Source organism: Bos indicus, chromosome 24 (assembly GCF_029378745.1).
Source record: "Bos indicus isolate NIAB-ARS_2022 breed Sahiwal x Tharparkar chromosome 24, NIAB-ARS_B.indTharparkar_mat_pri_1.0, whole genome shotgun sequence".
In the NCBI taxonomy this organism is placed as follows: Eukaryota; Metazoa; Chordata; class Mammalia; order Artiodactyla; family Bovidae; genus Bos; species Bos indicus.
This window is the reverse complement of record NC_091783.1, coordinates 50,563,488-50,575,743: the sequence shown is the minus strand read 5'-3', so window position 1 is coordinate 50,575,743 and position 12,256 is coordinate 50,563,488. Positions and strand designations below refer to the sequence as shown.

The following is a 12,256-nucleotide window of genomic DNA, read 5'->3' as shown; positions in this document are numbered from 1 at the left end:
TCCCACCACGACTGAAGGAACAGAAGATGCTATCTGGAAGGAGTTCCCTTCCCAGCACATCTCCTAAGCAAAAATGATGGAGGAAAACATTATTCAACACTGATCTCCCAGACTCTCCATTTCATTACATTTAATAACAATCATTAAGCATGCTACAGGGATGTAGATATAAGTCATCAACACTTCCTCCAAGGTGCTTGTGTGCTAGCTTTAAAAGATTCACAGCCACACAGAGCCTTACATCATTAAATGTTAGGGCTGGCCATTTCTGATCATGATGGAGTAACCAGTGCTGGATTTGCCCTCCTGCTGAAATCAAGTATAAAACAAATATACACAGCAGTTTTTAGGGATTCAACAATAGAGTCCCTTGGACTGCAAGGAGATCCAACCAGTCCATCCTAAAGGAAGTTAGTCCTGAATATTCATTGGAAGGACTGATGCTGAAGCTGAAACTCCAATACTTCAACCACTTGATGGGAAGAACTGACTCACTGGAAAAGACCCTGATTCTGGGAAAGATTGAAGGTGGAAGGAGAAGGGGACGACAGAGGATGAGATGGTTGGATGGCATCACCTACTCAATGGACATGAGTTTGAGTAAACTCCGGGAGTTAGTGATGGACTAACTGGAAGCCTGGCGTGCTGCAATCCATGGGGTCGCAGAGAGTTGGACACGACTGAGTGACTGAACTGAATAGGCTATACAGGATCCCTGAAAAAAGGGAAAGAAACACATCAGGTGAGCTTCGTGTTCACCTGGCACTCTGCCTGAGTAGATTTCCAACCACCACACAGGAAGGGGGAATAAAGCAGAGTACAGTTGTCCTACCGAGTTGAGGAATTAGAGGCTGGGGTCTGCAGCTACAGAAGCACTGGAGCCCATGGGGCAGGATACTGGAGAGGAAGGAGCTTCATAGGGAACATGCTCAGGAGTTTGTAGAGGGGGGAGATCCCCCACAGATCTCTGGCCGAAGGCTGGTCTGCCCATACACAGGGTGAGATCTAGCGAAGAGTAGTTACTTTGGAACTTAGAGCAGAACGTGGATAGTAGAAGTTGCAGAAACCCTGGAAATGTAGGCGTTTCAATCTAGCCAGAGGGAGGAAACTCCTTATTCACATTCCAGACATTCAAGTGAGGCAACAGCAAGGTTACCACAGGAGTAAGGATCACATTCTGGAGTCAGGTCCACGCTAGGCCTGCCCTGTCGAAGCATGAACCCAAGCCTCAGCGGGATCAAGGATCCCATGATTCACTACGGGTGAATTAACTCCCCGTCAGAACAAAATTCAACACTTATTAAAGGAAGACAGTATAATTCAAGCTCCTTTCAGGGTAGCAACTGTAATATCCACAAACAACCAAAAATTACTAGAAATGCGGAGGAGCAGGAAAAGTGACCCAAATTCAAGGAAAACAATAGGAAACAGATGCTGAGATGTCCCAGATGTTCAAATTAGTAAAGACTTTAAAGCAGGTATTATATGTTCAAGAACGTAAAGAAAAATATGATCTCAGTGAGTGAAAAGATGGGGAAATCCCAGTATATAAGTGGAAACTATGAAAAAGAAGCAAATAGAAATTGTAGGAAAATACAGCATCCAAAATGAAAACTTCATCCAATGAGCTTAACAGCAAATTAAAGATGGCAGAAGAAAAGGTCAAGGAAGTTGAAGACAGAACCATAGATATTATCCATTCTGAAAAAGAGGAAAAAGATTGGAGGACAAACTTTTGCGACATACCAAGCTGAGTAACACACGTATAATCAGAGCCTGAAAGGAGAAGAGAAAATGGGGACAGGAAAAAAATGATTGCTGAAAATATCCCAAATATGGTGGGGGAAAATACACGTATCTGAGAAGTTCAATGAATTATCTAAATGGGATAAGTACAAAGAAAACCATACCTGGGCACACCACAATCAAGCTTCTGGAAGTTAAAGATCAAGAAAGAATCTTGAAAGCAGTTAAGAGAGAAAAATACATTACATATGGAGGAACAATGATCCATATGAAGACCTTCTCTTGAGAAACATTAGGGATAGGAAATAAAGCATGGACATTTTTAAGTGCTGAAAGAGAAAAATATAGATTCAGAGCTTTCTGTCCTGGGAAAACAAACTTTTTAAATGAGAGAGAAATAAAGACACTTTCTAGATAAAAGAATTTGTCCCCAGAAAGCCTGAACTACATAAAATACTAGCCACTCTCTAGCATTCCTAGCAAGAAGGCTGACTTCCTGCTTCTTGAATTCTCCTAGAGCTTTGGAGCTCACCATAGGAGATGGCAGCTCTAATTGTGAGTAGGTGAGTGAGTAGGCGGGTGTTGACAGGAAGGAGGGAGGTGGTGATCTCTCTGCGCTATTTAATCAACCATTCACCCCCCAGTGGAGAACCAGACCCAGGTGTATGGGAAGGACGAACTTTGACATTCAGAGAAAGGCAGAAAAGGATGACAGGTACGCACTGGGACAGTTAGGCCAGCTGTCAGTAAGGAAATACCTGCAGACTGGCTGGGAAGTAGCCGCTGCTCCGAGCTCCGTTCCCTCGCTCATCACCTTGGCCTCATTCCCAGATACTCCCAGACGTCCCTACGATGGAGCAATGAAGGATCAACTTCTGGCAAGCAGGGCACCTCCAGGACTCTGCCAGCTTCCTTTCGAATTGGTTGATGCTTGGGCCATGCCAGTTATTAAAGGTTTACGATGTCACCACTGGAGCTAAGTGGGGTTGCTTCCCTGTGTGTAGGACTCTGGCAGTGGGTAGAGAAGGACCAGAGGAGGCCTAGGGACAGAATGAAGACTCTGCTCCTGGGGCCAGGGGCGGGGGCGGGGGGTGTGCAGTAGGAACCAGGGAAGCTCTGAAAGCCACCAAAATCAACTTTCCCAGGTCAGCCTGAGGTTTCAGGGACACTTGACTCTAGAACAACCTCTGTTCTAATCCCCTAGGTCATAGTTTTCCATTTTAAAATGTGATATTTCATAGCCTTTTAAATAAACCTTTTCACCTCCACTGATTGAGAATAATGTTCTTAGCAGCTTAAGAACTTCTAGCTGGGCCCCCAGCAAGTTGTCCTTCAATGAGTCCACTTTCTCATGAAACCTTGGACCTCAGGAGTGGCTGGCCCCTCCCAGTGCCTGCACTGTGGACCCCGGTCCTTTTCTGGGATGCCAGGCAAGCCCCTCCTCCCTTCCTGCGCCTACATATCTGCATCTTCAAGGTGGAGGCCATGCAAAATAAAGGCACACAGAACAACAAATGGACAGTCTCTTGATCAGCGACAAAGACTCTATTTCAGCCACAGAAATGGACATTTCTCCTCCTAGGTTCAGGTTCAAAGGAATCTGTGTGTCTGCCTAGGCAGGCAGAGGAGGGTTATCTTGGCCTAGACAGACAAGAAGCCATCAAAGGCAGGCAGAGTGGCCCAGAGGAGGAGGAGGTGTGGTAGATCAACACAATCTCACCAGCAAAAACACAGCTAATCAAAGCTCTATGCACAGCCTTTGGAAGCTGCCTGATACATTTTCCATCATGTACCTCTTCGCCTCCTTTGGGACCTTGAACCACAAGTCTTAACAAACTGCAGTAATTTGCTGAGCCCTCAATCAGTCTCGCTGAACTGTGAAAGCAATGTCTTGTCTTTAAATAACATCTAGTGAGGTAGTTTACACCAGGATAAAAACCATGTTTTCTAAAATCATTTCTTGTATCACCTTGTTGTTTTTTTGCAAGTCTGTCTGACTCTTTGCGACCCTATGGACTGTAGCCAGACAGGCTCCTCTGTCCATGGGATTTTCCAGGAAAGAATACTGGAGTGTCATACCACTTCCTTCTCTAGGGGATCTTCCTGACCCAAGGATCAAACCCATGTCTCCTGCTTGGCAGGCAGATTCTTTACCACTGAGCCACCTGGGAAGCCCCAGAATCACCTAACTCTTGTTAAAGTGAAACCTAAACAGAACCAGCACTCCTGATGGACTGTTTTTGTGCAGTTTTCCACCAAGCTCAAGGGATGGTGGACCAGGCGGTTTCCAAGTGATGTGACTAAAGCCTTAAAAGTCATCCTGCCGAAAACCATCTTCATAATTCCCCATTACAGTGCCTGATATCGCCACCATTAAGTACCCCTTTTGGTTAAGGTACCTACTTCAAACACACCTATGTTACCTGCGAGGAGTTCTTAGCCTTCTTCATTGAGCTCAAGTTTGAGAACCTCAACTGCACACATCAGCAGATACACCAGGAGGGTCCACTTTCTGGGGACTTCTTTGGCGGTCCAGTGGTTACAAATCCACCTTGCAATGGAGGAGACATGGGTTCGATCCCTGGTTGGGGAAATAAGATCGCACGTGCCTTGGAGCAACTAAGCTCTCACTTCACAACTACTGAGCTCATAGCTCAACTAGAGAGTCGGCGCAGCACAACAAAAGACCCCACGTGATGCAATGACGATTCCGCGCCCCAACCGAGACTCGACATAACCAAATAAATAGCAAGTATTCAAGAAAAAACTAAAAGGAACACTCACAAAATAAAAGTAGCTTGCTCACAGACAAGCTACTCCACATCTTCAGATCAGTGATGCTTAACAGTTCACCCGTGTGAGAATCACCTGGAGGCATGTTGAACCACAGCTTGCTGGGCCCCCACGCTGAGTTTCTGATCCCGTAGGTCTGAGATGGGAACCGAGAACCTGCATCTCTAACAAGCGCCCAGGTAAGGCTGATGCTGCTGGTCCAGAGCCACGCTTTGAGGATGATGGTACTAGTTGATTTCTAAGGAAATCTTCATGAGATGCAGAGGCAGAGTGTGAGAGCATTCCGATCATGAATTATAAGGTAAGAAGACGGACGGTTCTGAAGTATTGGGTTGGCCAGAAAGCCCAGGTTTTTCCATAACATCCTATGGAACTGTCTGGATCTTAAGAACCTTCTGGCCAACCCAATAGGAAGGGGTAAGGACCCAAAGGCAGGCCAGCCTGGCAGAAAACTTGGACTTGCTTGAATGATCCACCAAGACACATGCTATGGGCCTCTTCCTCTTGCTTTCTTTCCTTTGCAGTTTTCTCTGCTTACCGCTTCCAGGAAAGGCAGGTCCGCTGGCAGCCCCCGGCAAGGACAAAAGATGGTTCCCTCTCCCAGGCCCCTGCCTGGAGGGACATGTTCACACAGCTAATCAGGCTGTCAGTGCCCTGTTCAGCCTTCAGCACCCTCTCCTGGGGGCTCCTGACATTTCTCAGAATTTACACAGAACTTAGTGAAGTCTTAAACTACGTTTTTTCCCTCTTTTGAGCTCATCTACTCCCTAATAGGATAAATTCAAAGGGAAACATGCTCTTCCAGCTGCCTCCTCTTGACACACACAAGGAACTAATTAGCAGGCCTGCCGAGGAGGCGGGCAGAAAAGGGTTCATGACAAGAACACAGGCCGGCAGCCGCCCTCAGGAGGTGGGGCCTCCTGGCTTGCCCTTCGGCCATCACGTCAGGCTGTTCAGTGGCTCAGTCATGTCTGACTCTTTGCCACCCCGTGGACTGCAGCATGCCAGGCCCCCCTGTCCGTGGGTCCATATGTCGGTGGAGGGGAAACTGACATTGGGTGTCTGCCTGGTGTTACCACGGCATCTACTGGGCAAGCGGTTGTTAGTGATTTAGCCTTTCGCGCATCAGGAAAGCCTTTGACATCCCTGCTTTCACTGATGCTAACAAGGATCCTATGAAATAAGCAGAAGGGGAATGATGGCCCCATTTGATAGATCAGACAGTTGAGAAGGAGCTCAGAAAAAAACAGTGGACATGGTACTCTCGGCTCAGGCAATCCTTGTGTGGTCTTAAACAGATCTCTTTCCTAGACCTCAGTATTTCCATCTGTCAGATGGAAGAAATGGACCAGGTGATTGGGAGGTCTCCTTATAGATCTCTTATTCTGGGAATGACCTACACAAGGTAAAAGAATTGAGGTCACATGGTGAATGACACAGAGAAACCAGGGGTCCCCCATGCCGTGTCTGATGAGTGAGAGCCGCCAGAGTACCCCTATTGCTACCCACTGCCACATTCTACTGTCAGTGTGGGTCAACCAGGGCCTCTAGTTGCCCTCTGCCTTGCAAAATCAGACCCTTGGGGTGGTGTGGGAGGGGGTCACGTGCCCATAATGTTTGCTGACTGTAACTTGATGCTCCAAAGGGGTCAGATACCCATTAGAGAAGAGAAGGCCTTTTCCTCCATGAGACAAACACAATGGACACCTTCCCTGGGCCCTGCTAGACGAGGGGGGATGTGGATGGGAAGGAGACTTGCTGTCCACTCAGGACAAAGTTACAACAAGGACAAGGAGGACCAGCTGCTGCATCCATGTCCAGCTCCTCCCCCCACCCCCTTCCCCACCGTCAGATCACAAAGCCTGTCCCTGACCCTGGGCTGTAACCCACACAAAGGCACTGGCTGCAGCCCAAATGTGCATGAGCTTCTTCGGGGCAAGCGTAGGATCCTTGAAGCTTTCAGAGGGGTCAAATTTAGAGCCACTCACATGAAGGCAATCGTCCTCCAAACACACCGGGGAGACCAGGTGCCTACTTCTGACTTCCGTTGGCTGGAAGAATGCCATGCTCTCTCTCTGAGAGTCAAACTGTCTAAGCACATGGAATCAATGACCCCAAAGCTTGCCATCTGCAACATGCTGGCCCATGACAATTCTTCCGTTTGTTCACGACAGTCAACACAATCACCTGGGCCATGTCTCGGGTACAGGATTAGACTCCCTGGAGGAAACTGATATGAACGTGATACAGCCGTCAAGAACCACGGAGCTCTTAGCCTAAGAACACAGAAGACAGTGGCAGAAATACCATAAAGCAGTCAATGGTGGGTGCTAGAAGATCCAGGTTATGGGGGGCGGGGAATTCAAAGGAAGCAAAGACCCAGACAGCCTCCATGGAGGAAATGGCGCATGGAAAGACCATTCATCAAGATGCTAGAAGGCCGAATTCTTGTGTCCCTTCTGCTGCAGTCAGCCAAGTAATCTTGAGAAAGCCAGTTCTCTCCATCTTAAAATGGACCATTTGCCCAAAGTGCCTCACGGCATTATGAGAATTAAATGAGAACTGATTTAAATGCAATCAGATAAAGGCACTGAATATAAAGCTTTCGTCATCACTTGGGGAAGAGTAGGGAGGAAGCTAAAAGCAGAGAGCATACGAGGAGGAGGCCGACGGGGGTGGGGATGCCCGCCAAACCCAGGGCTGATGTCAGCTCCTACTGGGCCTGTCACTGGCTCCATGATTTTTTTTTTCTTTTAAACCTCCCACAGTTAATTTTATTGAAGAGACCCCACAGAAGAGCAAGTCAGAGCATCTAAATTCCTCTGCATCAGGAAAATGAAAGTCCTGACCAGAGAGACGGTGGCTTCCCACCCCTGAGGGACAGGCGCACGGCCAGAGTTGGTGGTCAATGAACCTGAGGCTCCTCCATGGCTCCCAGTGTAGCTCCCAGGCCCCGTGTACTCAGCCAGCACTCTGAGCAGGATGGGGTGGGGGGGGGTGGTGTTCCTTACTACTTTCTAAGGGGCTTTGCTTTTATGTTCCATTTTGATTCATAACCTCGATCTAGGGGGGCAGGCAGGGCACATATGATCACCCTTATCAAAGATGGGGAAATAGAGGCTCCCGGGGGTGACTGTGTCCCAGGCAGCATCCCCAGAAGGGAGCCCGGGTCTCCGTCTCCATCACAGCATCACCTCCTCACACCTCCTTAGGAATCACTGCCACAGACACTGCTTGCCCCAACAACCCCCTGCCCTCATTTTCCTGAAAGCCCCCACCATGTGCTGTTCTGCGCCTGTTCCCATAATAGCACTTCACTTGCATCGAAGAAAAGCTCCTTTTATTATTTCCAAACGTCCTGGTTTATTCCAATTCAGAAAGTGGTTTTGTGCATCCCAGAAATAACAGTATCACGGATTCTCTGGTCCTTTTTACCAAATAAGGGCAGATTTGGGTTAAAACCTTCAGTTCAATTGTTTGGAATCACTGCTCCTTTGAAGAAAAGAGAACCAGCACAGGGAATTAGGAAGACAGAAGGGCATGGGATTTTTTTTTTTTTTTTTACCGTGGACATTCCTTCCTACAGACTCGGCTGTCAGGTTTGACAGATGGCCTGGCTGCAGGAGTGGGGACAGAGGGCAAGCTCGTGGTTCAGGCGGCACCAGGCAACGAGAGCCAGCTGGGCTGATGCAAGGTCTGAAATCTGAGCTGGATCCCAGGATCCAGCCAGGGAGGGTGGGACAGGGAGCCCTGCCCCCCCAGCCCCCTCCCCCCGCCACCCCACTGCCGCTGCGCCAGGCAGGTCAGCACCTTTTCTCAGTGTCTGTGACCTGGCTGGAGGCAGATAGGGTGGCAAGGGAGAGCAGAGGAACGGGGCCTCAGAGAGAAGGCCAGAACACGTTCAAGGTCAGAGATGCCCTCCCCACTCATTGCCCACCCCAGCCCTGTGGCTGGTAACAGGTTATGATGTACCCATCTCCTGAGGAATGCACTTATTCTCTTGGGTTGGCCAGAAACTTCATTCGGGTGTTTCTGCAAATTGGGACGAACTTTTTGGCTAATCCAGTAGTAAAAATTCATGATCCACAAGTTTTGGCAGGAGGCCGGAAGTCACAGCCACCCCACAGCTCTGTTGAGGGGTGCCTGCCTGAGATGCTCAGAGGCTCCCCTAAAGTCAGAGGAACTGGTGTAAGGAGAACAGAACTTCAGAGAACTCCTAGCTTCTGAAGGGCCCAGTGGATTAGGTAAGAAGAAGTCAGGGGCCTTGAGAACGAGTGTCCGTGTGGCCAGGGCAGCTCTGATCTCTGCAGCTGCTGGTGTGTTTAGCTGACCACCATGTGGGGTCTCAGCACCAACCGGACCCTGTGGCTTCAACATCACACTGCGGGCCCAGGGCATCACGGGACCTGGGAGAGCTGAGCCCCTAGCTGGATAAGGTATGCCGAGAATGAGTTTATCAGATTCACCGTTTGTGCCACTGTCCACAGAGAGAATGGAACACAGAGTGGGGCAACTTTGATGGAAGGAGGAGGCAAGATGAGCCAGAGAGTAAGACTCAAATCCTGGGAGGCCTCCCGGGAGTCCTGAGTAGAGGGTAGGGAGGGGAGGAGGTTAGGCGGATGGCAGGGATAAAATGGTGCCAGAGGCAAATTCACCAGCAGCACATTTTTTTTTTTTGGCTGTGCTACACAGCTTACAGGATCCTAGTTCAGCCAGGGATTGAACCCAGGCTGCGGCAGTAAAAGCTTGGAATCCTAACCACTAGACCACTGGGGGAGCTCCCCAGCTGCACAATTATAAAGCCACAGAGTTTAGAACTGGATCATCTAATCCAACCGCCTCCTGTAGAGCCATGAATCATTGGTCATGGCCACGTGGCAGAGGCAAGACTAAGAACCGGACCTCCCCTCTTTCTCGCACCCTCCAGCTTCCCCCTAAGTACCGAGCCCAGTCCTCTGATTCCACTGGGCTAGGAATACCCTCTCGAACACCGAGCGTTCTTGAGGATTCCAAGGACCGCCTGTCTCAGTCATTCCAGCCAGACATACCTTGTGTGAATAGTGCTGATCAACGATCCTCGCCAACCCAAAATCCCCAATCTTGAGCACGAGGTCCTCGGTGCTGATGAAGATGTTGGCGGGCTTCAGGTCCCGGTGCAGCACGTTGGCAGAGTGGATGTACTTGAGCCCCCGGAGAAGCTGGTACATGAACAGCTTGGCGTGCTCCTCGGTCAGCGTGCCCTGCTCCAGCAGGCGTGCCAGGTCGGTCTCCATGTACTCCTGGACGATGTAGGCCACGCTGAACTTGAACAGCTCGCCCTGCAGGTCGGTGCCCTGGGGCCCCAGCACCTCGTACACCTTCACGATGTTGTCGTGGTCCAGGCGCTGGATAATCTTGATCTCCCGGAGCGCGTGCTTCCTGCTGCGGGCGTCACTCAGGGTGATCTTCTTCACCGCCACCTTCCGGCGGGCCCTGCTGTCCACGGCCGACAGCACCAGCCCGTTGACGCCGAAACCCAGGGGCTGGAAGTCAACGAAGCGCCCGCCCAGGTCATAGCCATAGACGCTGGCGAGGCAGCCGCCCTTCTCGGCCATGGTTGGCTCAGTGGTCAGGCGCTGCCCGTGGGACAGAGGGGCAGTCAGGAAAGACCAAGTCCCAGCTCCTGGCTTCCCCAGCCCTCCTCATTCTGTCAAGTCCCAAGGCTGAAGGATGCCTTTTCTCCTGGTGATGTCACTGCCACCGGCTCTCTGGAGACAAGAGTGGCATCTGTCCATACCCGCTGAGCTGCAGAAGTTGGAGGCTCAGGCTGTCCCCTTAGCCTTGCCCTGGGAAGGCTGTCCACCAACTCCTATGTGCCCTGAGCCTCCCTGGAAGCTTAGAATGGCTCATGATTCTTTCAAATACAGTATTTTGGAAAGAAAACCCAGTCCCATTATCTATGTGAATGGAAAGTTTTCTCTCATGATGGACCACAAAGTAAAGATGCAGAAACTCTCCCGTTTAAATCCTTTGTTATAAGAGGTTCCTTCTGGCTCAAATGAGCAGCCGTTGCTGAGCTATGTTCCTTTCCTTTTGAAGGTCCAAAGTCTAGTGGTATCACAGCCTCTGGCAGCCTGGGAGCCTCTGGCAGCTGCCCTCCCAGTCCCAAGCAGTATGAAGGGATCCCAACAGTGGATTGAGAGGCTTGTAGGGACTTCTCTGTACCTCTGCCAGCGTTCCTTTCTACCAGCTCCTCTCAGATTCTGAAACCCAAACCAGTCTGTTGAATGTTGGTGAAGAAAGCTGGAGAAATTCAAGCACCTTTCATGAACTCTACACCAAACTGCACCTGAAGTCCCAGACCTGGGTCTCACCTGCCTGGCCTGGATCCTCCGGAGACTTCAGAGGCAGGCAGTGTCCTCTGTCACCCCCTCATCCACATCACCGTGAAGGAGATTGTGTTCTGCTGGACCCAGAGAGGCTGGCAGGAATGCAGCATCTTTCAGACCGAGTCTCCTTCCCTGTCAAAGAGACAATGTTGGGTAAATTTCCACACTTCGGCTTCCAACACCTTCCCACTTGGGTGCCTTTTGTTAACCAGCCCAAGTGTTATTTGATCTGTCCAGCCAGCTGAAACATTGCTTGCTCAGGGGATTCCAGGCTTTGCACTGCCCAAGCCACCCAGCCTGCTGTGTGCAACGCTCCCCTGGAAGAGAGAGAAGATGGATTGATTTGATAAGATCATCAGCTAGTGTGCCTTTAATGTAAATGCCTTCTCCCCGAAGGTTAACATGCACAAGCTGTGGGTGGCAGTGATCAGCTCTGACTTTTGCAAAAATCATTCATTATGCCCTCCAAACACACAGAGCAGCACTAGCAGAGAAGGGTAACAGTAAAAAGGAACTCATTGCAGACAGAAAATAAGGGATCCATAAATTTGTTTTTCTACTTGGACCCCTTTTCTTCCTTCTTTTGCAAATGTCTTTGAATATTTTGGGAGAATTTGCTAAACACAGATTTAATTATTTGTATCTCTTTCTTTCCATGTAATAGCACATGAATGCATACATACAAACTATAAGGAAATTTTATTGCCACCCTAGACAAGGAACTTTCTGCACAGCAAAACAGGACATAGGCTTCTTAGCAGGACAGTAGCATTGGCACGATGAACTGTATTCTTTCTGATAATGGGGACCTCGCTCTAAGGGGTCGAGAAGAGTCGGACACGACTGAATGACTTCACTTTCACTTTTCACTTTCATGCAACGGAGAAGGAAATGGCAACCCACTCCAGTGTTCTTGCCTGGAGAATCCCAGGGACGGGGGAGCCTAGTGGGCTGCCGTATGGGGTCACACAGAGTCGGACACGACTGAAGCAACTTAGCAGCAGCAACAGCAGCAACTCTTGAAAGCAATGAGTCAGATCATATCCTGATTGCCCCCTGGTGGTTCCTGACTCAAATTGCAGGCAAAGGACTTCACTGGGGAGGAAAAAAAAAAAATGGCAAAAATAGCATTTCAGATCTCTGAAGAAAAGACAATATTATAGCTTCTTAGGGAGTCACAGGTTTCCTAAGTTTGTTAAATCTACACATATACAGAGAACAAATACTGTATCCTGTGCAGAAGAGTGAATCTAGCCAGGGCTGCTGCTTCATTATCTTCATACTGTAGGGTCCCCTATAGGGCTACATACATATCTGAACTTTGCAGATGGTAAATGAAGCAAGACAAT

General features: G+C 49.3%; 1 protein-coding gene across 6 annotated transcripts in view; it reads right to left on the bottom strand.

The window, feature by feature from the left end:
- The window catches only part of MAPK4 (mitogen-activated protein kinase 4), a 173,131-nt gene that overhangs the window by 51,966 nt on the left and 108,909 nt on the right, over positions 1–12,256 (bottom strand). For 5 of the 6 annotated variants that reach the window (XM_070779080.1, XM_070779077.1, XM_070779076.1 and 2 more), the window contains one exon: positions 9,588–11,039. In XM_070779080.1, coding sequence (XP_070635181.1) covers positions 9,588–10,133 — 546 coding nt within the window. In that variant the 5' untranslated portion in view covers positions 10,134–11,039. The remainder of the gene's footprint in view (positions 1–9,587; positions 11,040–12,256) is intronic. The other variant, XM_070779081.1, reaches the window with a different exon arrangement.